The sequence below is a fragment of the Epinephelus fuscoguttatus genome, linkage group LG21 (genome assembly GCF_011397635.1).
Source record: "Epinephelus fuscoguttatus linkage group LG21, E.fuscoguttatus.final_Chr_v1".
Classification (NCBI taxonomy): domain Eukaryota; kingdom Metazoa; phylum Chordata; class Actinopteri; order Perciformes; family Serranidae; genus Epinephelus; species Epinephelus fuscoguttatus.
In genome coordinates, this window is record NC_064772.1 from 31617995 (window position 1) to 31630530 (window position 12536).

At 42.0% G+C, this 12536-nt stretch overlaps 1 protein-coding gene across 7 annotated transcripts in view; it reads left to right on the forward strand.

The window, feature by feature from the left end:
* LOC125881571 (partitioning defective 3 homolog) overlaps positions 1-12536 on the forward strand; it is a 420073-nt gene that overhangs the window by 320252 nt on the left and 87285 nt on the right. For all 7 annotated transcript variants that reach the window (XM_049564735.1, XM_049564734.1, XM_049564733.1 and 4 more), the window contains one exon: positions 5754-6056. In XM_049564735.1, the coding sequence (XP_049420692.1) occupies positions 5754-6056 (303 nt within the window). The remainder of the gene's footprint in view (positions 1-5753; positions 6057-12536) is intronic.

A 12536-nucleotide genomic window follows, 5' to 3' on the forward strand; every position in this document is an offset into this window, starting at 1 on the left:
ATCAGCGTAATTAAAATGAAAATGAAAATCCACAGCTGGGCTTGCAGCAAGGCACTACAGCTCGATTGTCGCCTTTTTGAAATAAAATATCCTCGGGCTGGTTGCATTAAAAGCTACAGTGTCCCCTCCTCTCAAACGTAGTATCTGGTAAGAGGAGACGAGAGGAGAAGGGCTGGTAATTGGGGCTGTACAGTAATAATGTGTTTAGTGTGGGCAGCACTTTCCTCAATGTTAACATGCTGGGCCATTAATTGGCTAATGGAGTATATATGGTACAGCGCGGGGGTGGTCTCTCAGGAGAAAGTGGGGGAAGGATGGGAGTTGGAAGTGGAGAGGCAGTTGCAGGTTGCCCAGGAAGAACGCAGTTAGCAGGTGTGCATGTGAGGTTTAGGCTAATGAGCATTTTGCAGAGCAGAAAAATGGCTCCTGAATTACAACCCTGTTTCCTACAAAATACATTTATATAATTTGCTTTATGTTTTTCTGAACCTCTGCATATAAGTCCTGGGGAGGATGCTGGGGTGAATGGTTGGGCATAGGGATTTTTTAAAGAGTAGATGTTGTAGGAAAAAAACTCAAAATATGTTAATAACTGATGCTTTTATTACAAATTGTCATTGTGACATCATGTTGATAAAACAAGACTAAAGATACAGAGAATTATTTGCTTTTAACTACATTTTTTCGTGATGGTTGCCTCTCATATCCTGCATCCATTTAGAGCATTCGTTGGGCACATCCTTATGAAATTAACACTTTGCATCACCAAGACGTAAAACACACGTGGACTGTGGGGGCAATGCAGGGGCAATATGCCAGTGTGACAGGGTCAGGGGTCAGTAGGTACGTCAGTAGTGACACCAAAAGATGGAACATTTTGAAGACAAGCAAATGATTGCCTCTGCACAGTGACAAATATGCCTGTGACAATAGCTGACAGCAGATTAGTACAGTACCTGAACCCTGAAAAAATAAATGGGAACAAGTCGCAATTGCAAATCCGGAAGTTTTACATGGTGTGAGTTCTCTGGTATGCCCTCTCCTGGAATTGTGCAGTAACATCTGGTATCTGGTTGTGTACACCTTACATGACTACCATGGCAGTAGCTCAGTCCATAGGGACTTGGATTGGGAACCAGAGGGTCGCTGAATCCCCCTGACCAAATTTGGAGCGTGGACTGGTGGGCAGTTCACCTCCTGGGCACTGCAGGTGTCCTTGAGCAAGGCACCAAACCCCCAACCGCTCGGAGCACCTGACCAAGGCAGCCCCTTCACTCTGACATCTCTCCACTTTGTGCATGTATAGGTCTTGTTTGTGTGGACTTGTGTGTTAATGAAAAAAAGAGTGAAAAAATTTAATTCCTCAGGGGGATTAATACAGTATATAAAATTAAAAAAGGAACATTTTTAGCTTAGACTTAAAAGTGGTCAGAGTTGGGGCTTGTCTATAATCACCTGGTGAAAGTGATATGAATATTTGCATGTCATCTCCATAGGTATGGTAGGCTACGTTATTTTTTTGTATGATTTGGTCTAATGGTATATGTAGGTTAAACAAGAGGGGTTCCAAAATGGATCCCTGTGGGACCCCACATGTCACAACCATCTGCTCTGACTTATAATTACCCATCAAGACAAAGTACTTCCTGTCATGAAGATATGATTTTAACAATTTAAGGACAGTTCTAGAGAGTCTGACACAGTTTTCTAATATTTATAAGAAAATGGTCCACTGTGTCAGAATCAGCACTTAAATCCAACAGCACTAAAACAGAGACTTTGCCTGAGTCGGTGTTCAGGCGAATGTCATTCATTACTTTAATGTGTGCAGTTTCAGTGCTGAAACTCTGCCGAAAATCTGACTGAAAGTTATCAAAGCAATTGTTCAGCTTCAGAAAGTTGCTGAGTTGCTGGTAGGCAACTTTTTCAATAACTTTACTTAAAAACGGTAAGTTTGAAGTAGGCCGGTAGTTGTTCAGTGTAGTGGCATCAAGACTGCATCAGACTAGTCGGTGTAATGTTGCCTTGGTCACCATCTTAGTTTAGTGTTTTAGCATGCTAGCATTTGCTAATCAGCACTCAACTCAACGTACAGCTGAGGCTGATTAGAATGTCATTAGCTTTGCATATATTTAGTCATAAACGACCTATGGTGACCAGTAGTCACAGATATAAACTACATGTCCTGCGTCTCGGCAAATGTCCATAAAACACTAAAACGTCCTTGTTTTAACATTTCCTACCAAACTGTGAAAGATTTTACTGCAATTAAAATAAAATTTGTGTTTTCAACACTTACAGTGACATTTATCATGTTCTGTCCCGCTTACTCAATATAAAAATACATCAAATGTTTGAATTCAACACTAATTTGTCTGTATGCGTGTTAGCCAGTGGCTCATAGGCTAATAGGCTCTTTCTGACAGAGCTTGTCACTATGCTAATGGTTCGCTGTCATGCCAAATAGGAAGTCAGTCTTCTCTAAGAGGCTCCAGGAAGCTGACTCCTTCCTTCCTAATGTACCAGGCAATGAAAATGCTGCATTCATTACATCCATGGTGTTGAAAGGTGCGGTAAGCACTGAAATAATCGTCCCCATTCCTGCTGAAAAGTGTATGGTGTGTGCATAAGTGCTTACATGTGTGCATGCATGAACATGCGGTACACTCACGGGTCCCATTTTGAGGATTTGAAGATATGGTCACCCTGTTATGACCTCATGATGTCGCTACATGTCATCACATACACAGTTTTACTGCAATCCACCCAAAAGTTTTGTCCTCAAACTACATGAAAAGTCAATATATGATTAAAGTTATTTAGAGTTACCCTCCGCAATCCATATGTAATCCATTCAGTAGATGTTGAAATATTTCACAAGATAAGTGACACCTCTAAAATTCTAATCGGACCTGCTGTTGAGGTTAGATAAAAAGTCATGTTGGATTGGACTGTCAATTGGATTCATCCTCCCGGGACCATAAATGCGGGCACCAAATTTCACGGCAATCAATCCAACAGTTGGACCAACATTGTCATCCTTATGCCACTAGCATGTCCAACAATGGAGTCTGGGTGGCATTCCCTAACTAATAAGATACATAAGAGTGACAGAGTTGCTTAATCCCTCAGAGTTTCATTCTTGACAGTCAGTAGAAGACATCTAGCAGAAAATATGCACTTGGTAACGTAGCATTCAAATCTCAGTTTGCCACAATCAGACCCACTGCCAACTGGCCAAGCATGGAAACTTAACACTGTATGATAGTCTAGTTTTTCTTCCTGACAGCCAGAACAAGTTGGAATTGGCCTCTCTCCGCAGACTGACAGGTTAGGACTGCAGATGTTTTCTCCACATACACACAGACAGATGAGTCCTTTGTTCAAACAGAAGAGCCGTGACCTTTCCACTGAAAAATGTGACGGATGTGACGAATTGAATCAAAAGCTTATTTTAAAGTTGATGAGTGTATAAAAGCAACAAAGTTACAGGGCAAGATGGATCAGATTTTATGATACTCATGGCAACAGCATGACTCACATGGTGTCTCATTTGGTGTTTTTTGCTTGTTAATATCCTTTTATTGAAATGCACCTATTAGCTTTATCCATGTCAGACTCCGGAGGCCTGGAAGAGAAGTCTCTCTCTTTTAGCTTCATGTCGCCAGTCTAGCCAAGGCCATTATCTCGTCCCAAATGTCAATATTGCCGTTTTTATGAATCTGATTAGTCCATAAAACGCCAGAGGGTTTTGAGATCCCAGTGGACTTCCGTGAACCTGTGGTAACATCATTGTCTGGTCCTTCCTGGCAGAGATCTGACATCACTTTAGCCAGATGGCAGGTGAAAGGGCTGCTGGGAATTAGTGTTTCTCTCCCTGTGAGGCTTGTTTTCTATTTCCTGACAGCACATGCTAAAGTGAGGCGACAGCGAGTGCACACGATTGTGCTGTGAGTTGATAATTTCCATAATGTACCTGGTCCGCGACAATGCAAAAATACACCAAACCAGCTTAGAGGCTTTATAGATGACTGCATATCATGCAACATTGCATCAGGCCTCCATCAAAATCTCATTCCGCAGATAATGCTGAGAAAATGGGATTTTGGACGGCTAAAAATAAACAAGGCAGTCTATGGGTAGGATGTGGGAATTGGGTTAATTCGGCATTGAAAAATGGTGATTGTTTGAAATGTGATTACTTTTATTAAAATACACAGACATGGGAGAGAGAGTTAGGCTAGGGGGGATTCTAGCTCCGTTCCAAACCTGCCAATCATCTGTGAGGAGCAGCGCCGGGGGGGTCAGGGGTCACTTATGACCTGAGGTAATAGGGAAGTCTAGCACCAGTGGGAGGTAGCGTGCTTGTATGCATGTGTGTGGATGTGTGTGTTACCCTACAGCAGGGATACAACATCTGGAACCAGTGAGCAGTCTGGTGGCTGCTGCCAGGGTCACCACAGTGGGAGGTCAACTCCCCCCTCTGCCTGTCCTCAGCCCCTCTCCTCTCTACTCCCCGCTGCCCACCTCCCTGCTCCTACAATGCCAGCTCTCCTAGCTCACATGCAACACCATGACTGAGTCTTGTTAGCTGCGGACAGACAGGCGTTCACATGGAACCGTTCTCCGAGACAGGAAAGGCCCTGTGAAAGGCTCTGTTGTGTGGAAGTGGTCCCGGGGAGAGGAACGGCATGTTGGGAGAGGAATGGGCTGGAAGTGGGAAGAGGATGTCTGACTGTCTCCCTCCCACCTCCTCTTGTTAGAGGGCCTGAGGGATAAGATCAGTGCACTCGCCTCAGCCCTCTAATGGTTCATGGAAAGCCACACATTTGAATAACACTGCTTGGCTTCTTTTACTACAGTGAAAGACATTTGTCTCCATCCTCATTCCCTGTTACTTAAGAGAAGAAAGTCACTTTAGAAGTTTGAAGGGCAGAGGCCTCCTCCTTGGGTCTGAGCTGATCAATATCTGAGATTAAACTTAAAAGTTGGAATGCTGCTGTAAGCCTCTCTGAATCGCAGGTGGAATATTACATTTGGTCTTTTTACATTTTTTTAAACCCTGTCTCATTACCCTGAGTTGCCTCCTTACTGTATATTTTGTACACACTTGCTGTTCAGTACCTCAGATACCACCAAGTATCTCCCTTTTTCTCCTATGAGGTTCATTTAGTCTTCACAGAAAGTGCATGCAAATCATAAACTAGCATATCTCCCAGGCGAAGTTTATGAAAACTTTTACAGTCTTGTAAAAACAACATGAGAACTGAATGTGTTTCCATCAGCAGAGCTGGAACAAATATAATATATAGACTTCCTGAGTGTTAAAATAAACAGACTGAGTCCTTGGAAAACATAGAAAGAATCTTTTAAGAAGCGATTAATATTGGGCAAATTGGGCAATTTTATATGGTTCTTTTGCACTGGCAAAGTTGGCCGAATACATAGTTTCCACACAAAGTCAAAGAAAAGGCATTGGCAATATTTAACAGACATTTTAAACCATCCAAAACCACTTCTCCTGCTTAAGAACGATACCATTTCTCAGGCTGATAACGTGAAACTTAGTCATTTATGACTCTCTAAATATATTTCTGTCACAATTCGAGGGTGTAAAATCTTTTTTTCTCAGTGAGGAAATTATATTGAATTTTGGCATTTCTGAGCACAGTGTCTGGTTTGCCAGATGATTCACGAATGGAAAGAAAAACCTACTTATATCAAACTTTCCCCTGTCAATGTGTTTCTCACAGAATACAGGCCAAGATGCGGGAGCTTCGGGAGAGGCAGGCAAAGGAAAGGGAATATGCTGAGATCCAAGACATTGTCGGCGGCACCTTCAGCTCAGATGAGGAGCACACCTATGCTGGAATCGGGTCATTAGACTCATCGGTGGATAGCAGCAGCACAGACCCTTACAACCACCACTACCATCTCCCCCAGAGTCCCCAGAGTCCTCATCCTCCCTTGAGCCTACAGAACAACGGTCCACCCCTGGAGGCTCTGTATGCCCAGGTCAACAAGCCGCGCAATGGACGCCCTGCAGCTTCAGACAGGTAGGGGTCACCAGAAAAGTAGTCCATACACAGATGCTGCAAAGTGGCTCAACATACACAACCACAATACTCAAAGCTCAGCAGTGTGCTTTGTAACTCCCTACCTTTCTCGTTCATTCAAACGACACTAACTAGCTTTGTGCCTTGCGCTTATGCTTTGCAACAATCCAGTTCATTTACACCTCATCTATAATGTATAAGCAGTGTTGTGATTGTATTTACTTTCACTTGTCATGGGTGACACATGCTGCACAGAAAAACAATGAATTTCACACTGTTTTTTTATCACTGCCTCATCCCACAAGGCATTGCCCCGTGCAAGCAGGCTCAATCCACAGGCAAGGTAAAACAACAACAGGAGCCTATCAGTAATTCTCCATGTGCTAGAATTTAATATCAGGCAGCCTTTTTTTTTCATCATCCTTGGATCACAGGTAATCCTCCCCGGCCTCTCGCGCACCTCTTTCAGTGAGTCACACTGATTGTGACTTCGGCTTGTTTGTCGCTGGGGGTTGTATCGCTCATAACCTGCGTGTCAACACAAATATCTGATGTGACGACAACGCCATGCAGAGCTTTAGTTTCACATTACTGTGTTGATAGCCTAATGCCCAAAGGCCTGTTTCAAGTATACATACACACACACACACAAATAGAGGAAAATGTGAATATTTTGCGATTTCTTTTGTCCTGTATGACAATTCATTGAATATCTTTGGGTTGTGGACATCATCTTGGGCTTTTGGAAACAATGATTGATATTTTGCTCCATTTTCTGAGCATTTTATAGACTCTTTTTTGTGTTTGTAAACAGTGATGATGTATTTGGGGCGGAGCTGGTGACAGAAAGGGACAATAGTGGTATTAGGGTGAAACGTAAAAGTTCATATTTCTCAACCGATTGCAATGACTTGCTCTATATCCACGAGTTTATGATCTACGTGTAGTGGCAAAAAAGTTGTCTCCAGTTAATTTGAATCTTGTTATTTAGGCTAATCACTGCTGCTCAATGCTCAGTAGACGAGTGTGTGTTCGGCTTATTTGAATTTCTTAATTATTTACATGACGGAAGATAAATCATCATAAGAATTGTAAAAACTCACATTTTTCAAGCGTGGATTTGGCATATTGTCCTATAATTGTGGAGACGTCCCCGTGTAATATAATTTAATGTGGCAGTACAACTTATCAACATGCTAGCACACTACGTAGCTAGCTAGCTAGCTAGCTAACGCTGTCTGCTTATTAACACCTAGATCATAACACAGCTCACTTTAGAAAGGCCACCGCAAGAAAACACATTCTTTCTGTATGTTAACTTAAAGCCTATAATGTGTGTTTAGATCGGTTCATCTGCATCCAAGCAAGGACAATCAAAGGCTCGCTAACATTGTTGTTAACTTAGCTAGCATGCTACCTACGGCTGATCACTGACAGCTTGAGACAAATCATGATCCATCGTCCGTCAATTAATCTAAACAAAGAACATGTTTTCTTGTGGCATCCTTTCGTAAGGAGTTTGTATATTCTGTTATGATCAAGGAGTTAATGAGCACACAGCGTTAGCTAGCTAGCTAAAAAGTTGTCTGATGTTACTTCCACATTTAATTAAATTATATGGGGACGTCTCCACAAGTTTTAACCAAGGACAATAAGACAAATCCATGCTTATGATGATGAATTATCTTTTACCACATCAGTAATTCAGTTCATGTAAACCAAACACACTCCTCTACAGGGTATCCAGCAGCAATTCTAGCTGAATATCGAGATCATAATTAACTGGAGACAAAACTGTATTTTCCACTAAGGCGTCCTCTGTGGCGGTTTTCTATGACAATGAAGGTTATCTTATTCTGTATTCCTGTTCTGACATCCAACGGCACAAGAGGACATTTTAATTCTGGGTATGTCAGCTGCTTCTCTCCGATGTCTGCTGTTTTTCTGCCACCCGTACACATTCGAACTGCTGTGAGGTAACTATGACGTCCACCCAAAATTGGTCTATGGACCAAACAACTGAACGATTGGACAGTGTCAATCTTGATGTCCCAAAGCCCAAGATGATGTCTTTTAATGTCTTGTCCACAACTCACAGTTATTCAGTTTGCTGTGAGTACTCGCGAATACTGTTTACTTTTGTACGTATACCTTTAGCTTTTATATGTTTGTTCCTTTGCTGAGTCGGAGGTGTAATGAGGGCTACAGGTTTCCAGCAGGTCACATCCAGTGGTGACGAGTCAAGAGATTTCTATCCCCATGGTCTCCCACAACCTTTCAGGGTGTGTTATTAATGGATCGGATAATACCCACCTCCTGTGATTGACAGCTGTCACTTGGGGGCTTGTGACCTTTCAGTGCTGGGGCTCCGGTGCGGTTAGGTGGGGTGCATGTGATACTGTGTGTGAACTCGACAGAGTGCCTCTGTGTGAGTGTTTATTAAGAGGATTTACGGAGGTAGAATCTCCATCCTGTAACACCCCCCATGACAGTCAGGGTAGATATGACAAGGTTATCTGGCCCTTCTGATAGCCAGCTAAATCCATGTGCCAATACATCCGGGGCTCAGTGAAGGCCACTGATCCGTGTGTCTAAAGTGAAGGTTACCTCCACGTGTTTCCTGAGGATAGCCTTGTTGTGTCATAACAACTATCTACTTTAAACTATCTCACTTCCCATGCAGAATTTAGTGATAAGCGTGAAAGCTAGTTGAGAAAAGAAGACGAGACAATGCTTGACTGGTGCTCAGTGAGCCTGTGTGTGGAGATCACACGAGTCTAAGATGTTGGTCAGTGATAGACATGATGCTATTGATTCTCAGTGGGAATATCAATAAGCTCTGTGCAGGGATACAGAATAAAAGCCTTAACATAAGACAACCCTGTGAGTCTCTTTTTCGCCTTCATTGCCAGAGGGAATATTAATAGCAATCTGCTTAGTAGCTCTCACAGAGAAATAACGAGAAAAAAGCCAAGCAAAGTACCTTCTGCACGAGGGGTCTGATTGTGAACAGATGCTTTATTACCTAGATATGACTTTTAAAAACACTTTTTTTTTCAAATAGTTTTAGTTGAGTTTATTCGTATTTAGCGAAATTCCCTCTGAGCATCTGGAGGCTGTTCCATGTTGTATCTCTGGAGCTCTCTTGTTAGAGAGAAGACGTGTTACTATCTATTAGGTCGTGTCTGAAATTCATCGGTGTCAAAAAACAAACATAAAAAAGAACTTATCTTCTCCCTCCTGCTCTCTTGTTTTAGCAGTTTCTTGGAAATAGTGAATTCTCACCTCCACAGGTTTATTTCAGCACAGAAGGCTTAGTGTTGCATGTTAATTATAAACACAAGCTTATATTTAGTTTGGGGTCTGAGCTTTAAGTATTGATAGCGCAGTATGGAGTTTTATTCACAGGGACAGGATTAGCTGTTGCAAGTGTTGTGATTATATTTGAAATATGCGCCGCATGTTCAACACTGCATTTTTGTTTTGCACCTCTCGCTGCTTTGCATATCTTGTGTATGCCAGCCCGGCTGTATGCCTGTAATATTTGTCTTGCTGCCTTTGAGATATAATAATATGCACTGGTTCTTATTTAGCTCAGAGGCTTTCTATTTGCGATTTGCAAAAAGGAGCTTGAAACACATTCTGATTCAAGACTCCTGTCACTTGCCTATCATAACAAACATAAACAGTAATTTGCATTTCTAAATTAAACTTAATGGAACTTTCATTGTCAAATATAAAGCGCCAACACAACAGAATTTGCAATTATGTCTGACTGTCCCATGTATCAAGACAGCAAAATTGGATAGAGAACTTTTGTTTCGCCGTGTAGAGATCCAGTATGACTTACAATTTCTTCTCTTTCTAATCCTGCCACAGCTGCTTAACCCAATGTTTTGGAGCTGCAGAACTTCCTGTTGAAGGTCAGGAAACAGGAAGTAGATGAGGTTTGTTTAGGGAAGGCTGCTCATTCCTGGCTGTCAGTCAGTCTTCAGTATGAAAGGGAAGAATGAGTTGTGTTTAACCCTGACCTGGATACTGTTACGGCCTACTGAGGTGGCCCTGGAGAAACACGCTCAGATCAAAGGGGCAGATTAAGGATCCTATCTCCAAGGGGTACTTAGCCTCATTTCCAACATGCAGTCCGCTTCAGTTCAGTTTGTTTCACATTAGAACAGCAACATTTTAGACTGTCCATTGTCAAAAGACGTGGATGGTAATAGAACCATTCTATTCTGTCCTATTTTTCATCACACCTTTGTTGACATACCTAGCACTCTGATCCACTACTAAAAGGTGGAGCTAGACACACTGCAGTCTGTTGATTGGTCACGAGAGAGACTTCATTCTTGCTCTACGAAGACTTATTGCACAAACCCGCTATTGTTTTAATATCCCGTCAATCCAGCCTCTTCTTATATGCCTCCATGCTGGCATTACTGTGGCTGGAGGCATTGTGTTTTCAAGTTGTCCGTCCGCCTGAACATACGTCCATACATCCCATCCTTGTGAACACGATATCTCAAGAATGCCTCAACGGACTTTCATCAAATTTGGCACAAATGTCCACATGGACTTAACAATAAACTGGATTTCGGTAGTCAAAGGTCAAGGTCAGTGTGACCTTGCATCTGTCTCATTCCTGTGAACACAATATCTCAAGTACACCTTAAGGGCATTTCTTTAAATTTTACACAAACATCCACTTGGACTGGAGAATAAACTGATGAGAACTTCGTGGTCAAAGACCAAGGTCTGTGCCAACTCACAAAACATGTTTTTTGGCAATAATAATGACAACACTTCACACAAATGTCTGGATAAAATAATGATAAAATAATGAAGTAATGACATTTTACATCCAAAAGGTCAAAGGTCAACTGTACTGTGACATCATAAAGTTTGGCATAAAACACTTTTCTGGCCATTATTCAACGTCATATCTCAGGAACAGAAGGGGGTCAGATATTGAATTGGTGACACTAATCTTGGGTGTCAACCTTGAAGCTGTGCTGATTGTATAGACCTTCTGTGCTGTGTGAATCATCCACGTTTTCACAGGCATAGATTTAAAATGTTTTATAATTGTAGCTTGTTTTGACACGCAGTGACACAGCTATTATTATTCGATAATAACCCCACCTCTCACCTAGAGCGCTGTCTGTGGTGGAAACGCTTAACAGATCTAGGGTTTAGGTACATGTTACGTACCAGTTATACCAGAAGTGTTGGTAGAGTTATTTTTCAGTAGAGTTATGTCCGATGGTCAGACATCTGTCAGCAGGCCAGGAAGTTGTTACACACCTGAATAAACTTAGACACAGCATGGAAACATTAACCAAGTAATAAAAAAATCACACTGCCTACTGCCTTTAACATGATCTATTTTGATTTCTCACCCTATTGAAACAGGTGGCAATATTAAGCAATATATGATTTACACCAAACACAGTGGTTCCAAAAGAAATTTGAGATGGCATTCGATACCATACGGTTCAGTTTGGGACTAGGTGTTACAATCCCTGATGCACATACTTGGGACTATGAGTGGGAGTTATGGTGCCATCTGGGGGTCCGAGTGGGAGCCAAAGGGTTAGATGGGTAGTTGGAAAGAGCAAAGGTAGATAGAAAAGTAGGAAGGAGCATAGGGAAGACAGATCCAAGACGTTTGGGGAGACTTAACTCTCCCGCGCTGGGCTGGCCATACACTCTACCTCTTCCTACTCCCTTATTTTGATGAGGGAAGAGAGAGGTGGAGTTTCACTGGTCGATTGTCGTTGCACATACTTGCGATTATGGGTTCGAGTTGGAGCTATGTTGGGGGAGGATGGGAGTTAGAGAGGGTAAAGGCTTCATTGACTAGTGTTTCAATAATAGCCCACGACCCCTCCGGACACCTCCGACAGGAAAGATACATTTGTTGATTTGTTTGTTTTTGTTTTATTTTTTGCAAAAACGCACATGAAAATACAAACATACATAAAAAGTAAGTAAACCCATCACTCTGTTGTTGACTAGCATCCACTTCTACAGCATAACAAACACTATTATATGGGGATATAACCATGGTGTAAGCCATCTCCTGATAATCATATGACCTCTAGAAGCATTGCACAACTGCACAAATCTTACCTTGTGAAATTGGTTCCAAGGACCAAGTAAATGGAAGTAAATTGAGTTGAAATTAGCTGACAGCCTTCCCTTATTTTTCAGTCTACGCTGGGAAAAACACACCGAATGCTGGAAAAAGGCAGTGAGTGTGTTGGAGGATGACTCCACTCGAACTAATCAGTATCTTCCATCTAAAAGCTACCTATTCAAACACTCGCATAGCTGGAAAGACATCAAACAATCCTGGTGTACCCTGGAGTCTAAGTTCTCATCGCTTTGTTTACTGTACATCCCTCTGTGCTGTCATTACAACACAACATTTTAGTCAAATAGAAGAAGGTATTTTAGATCCAGGCAACTAATTAGAGA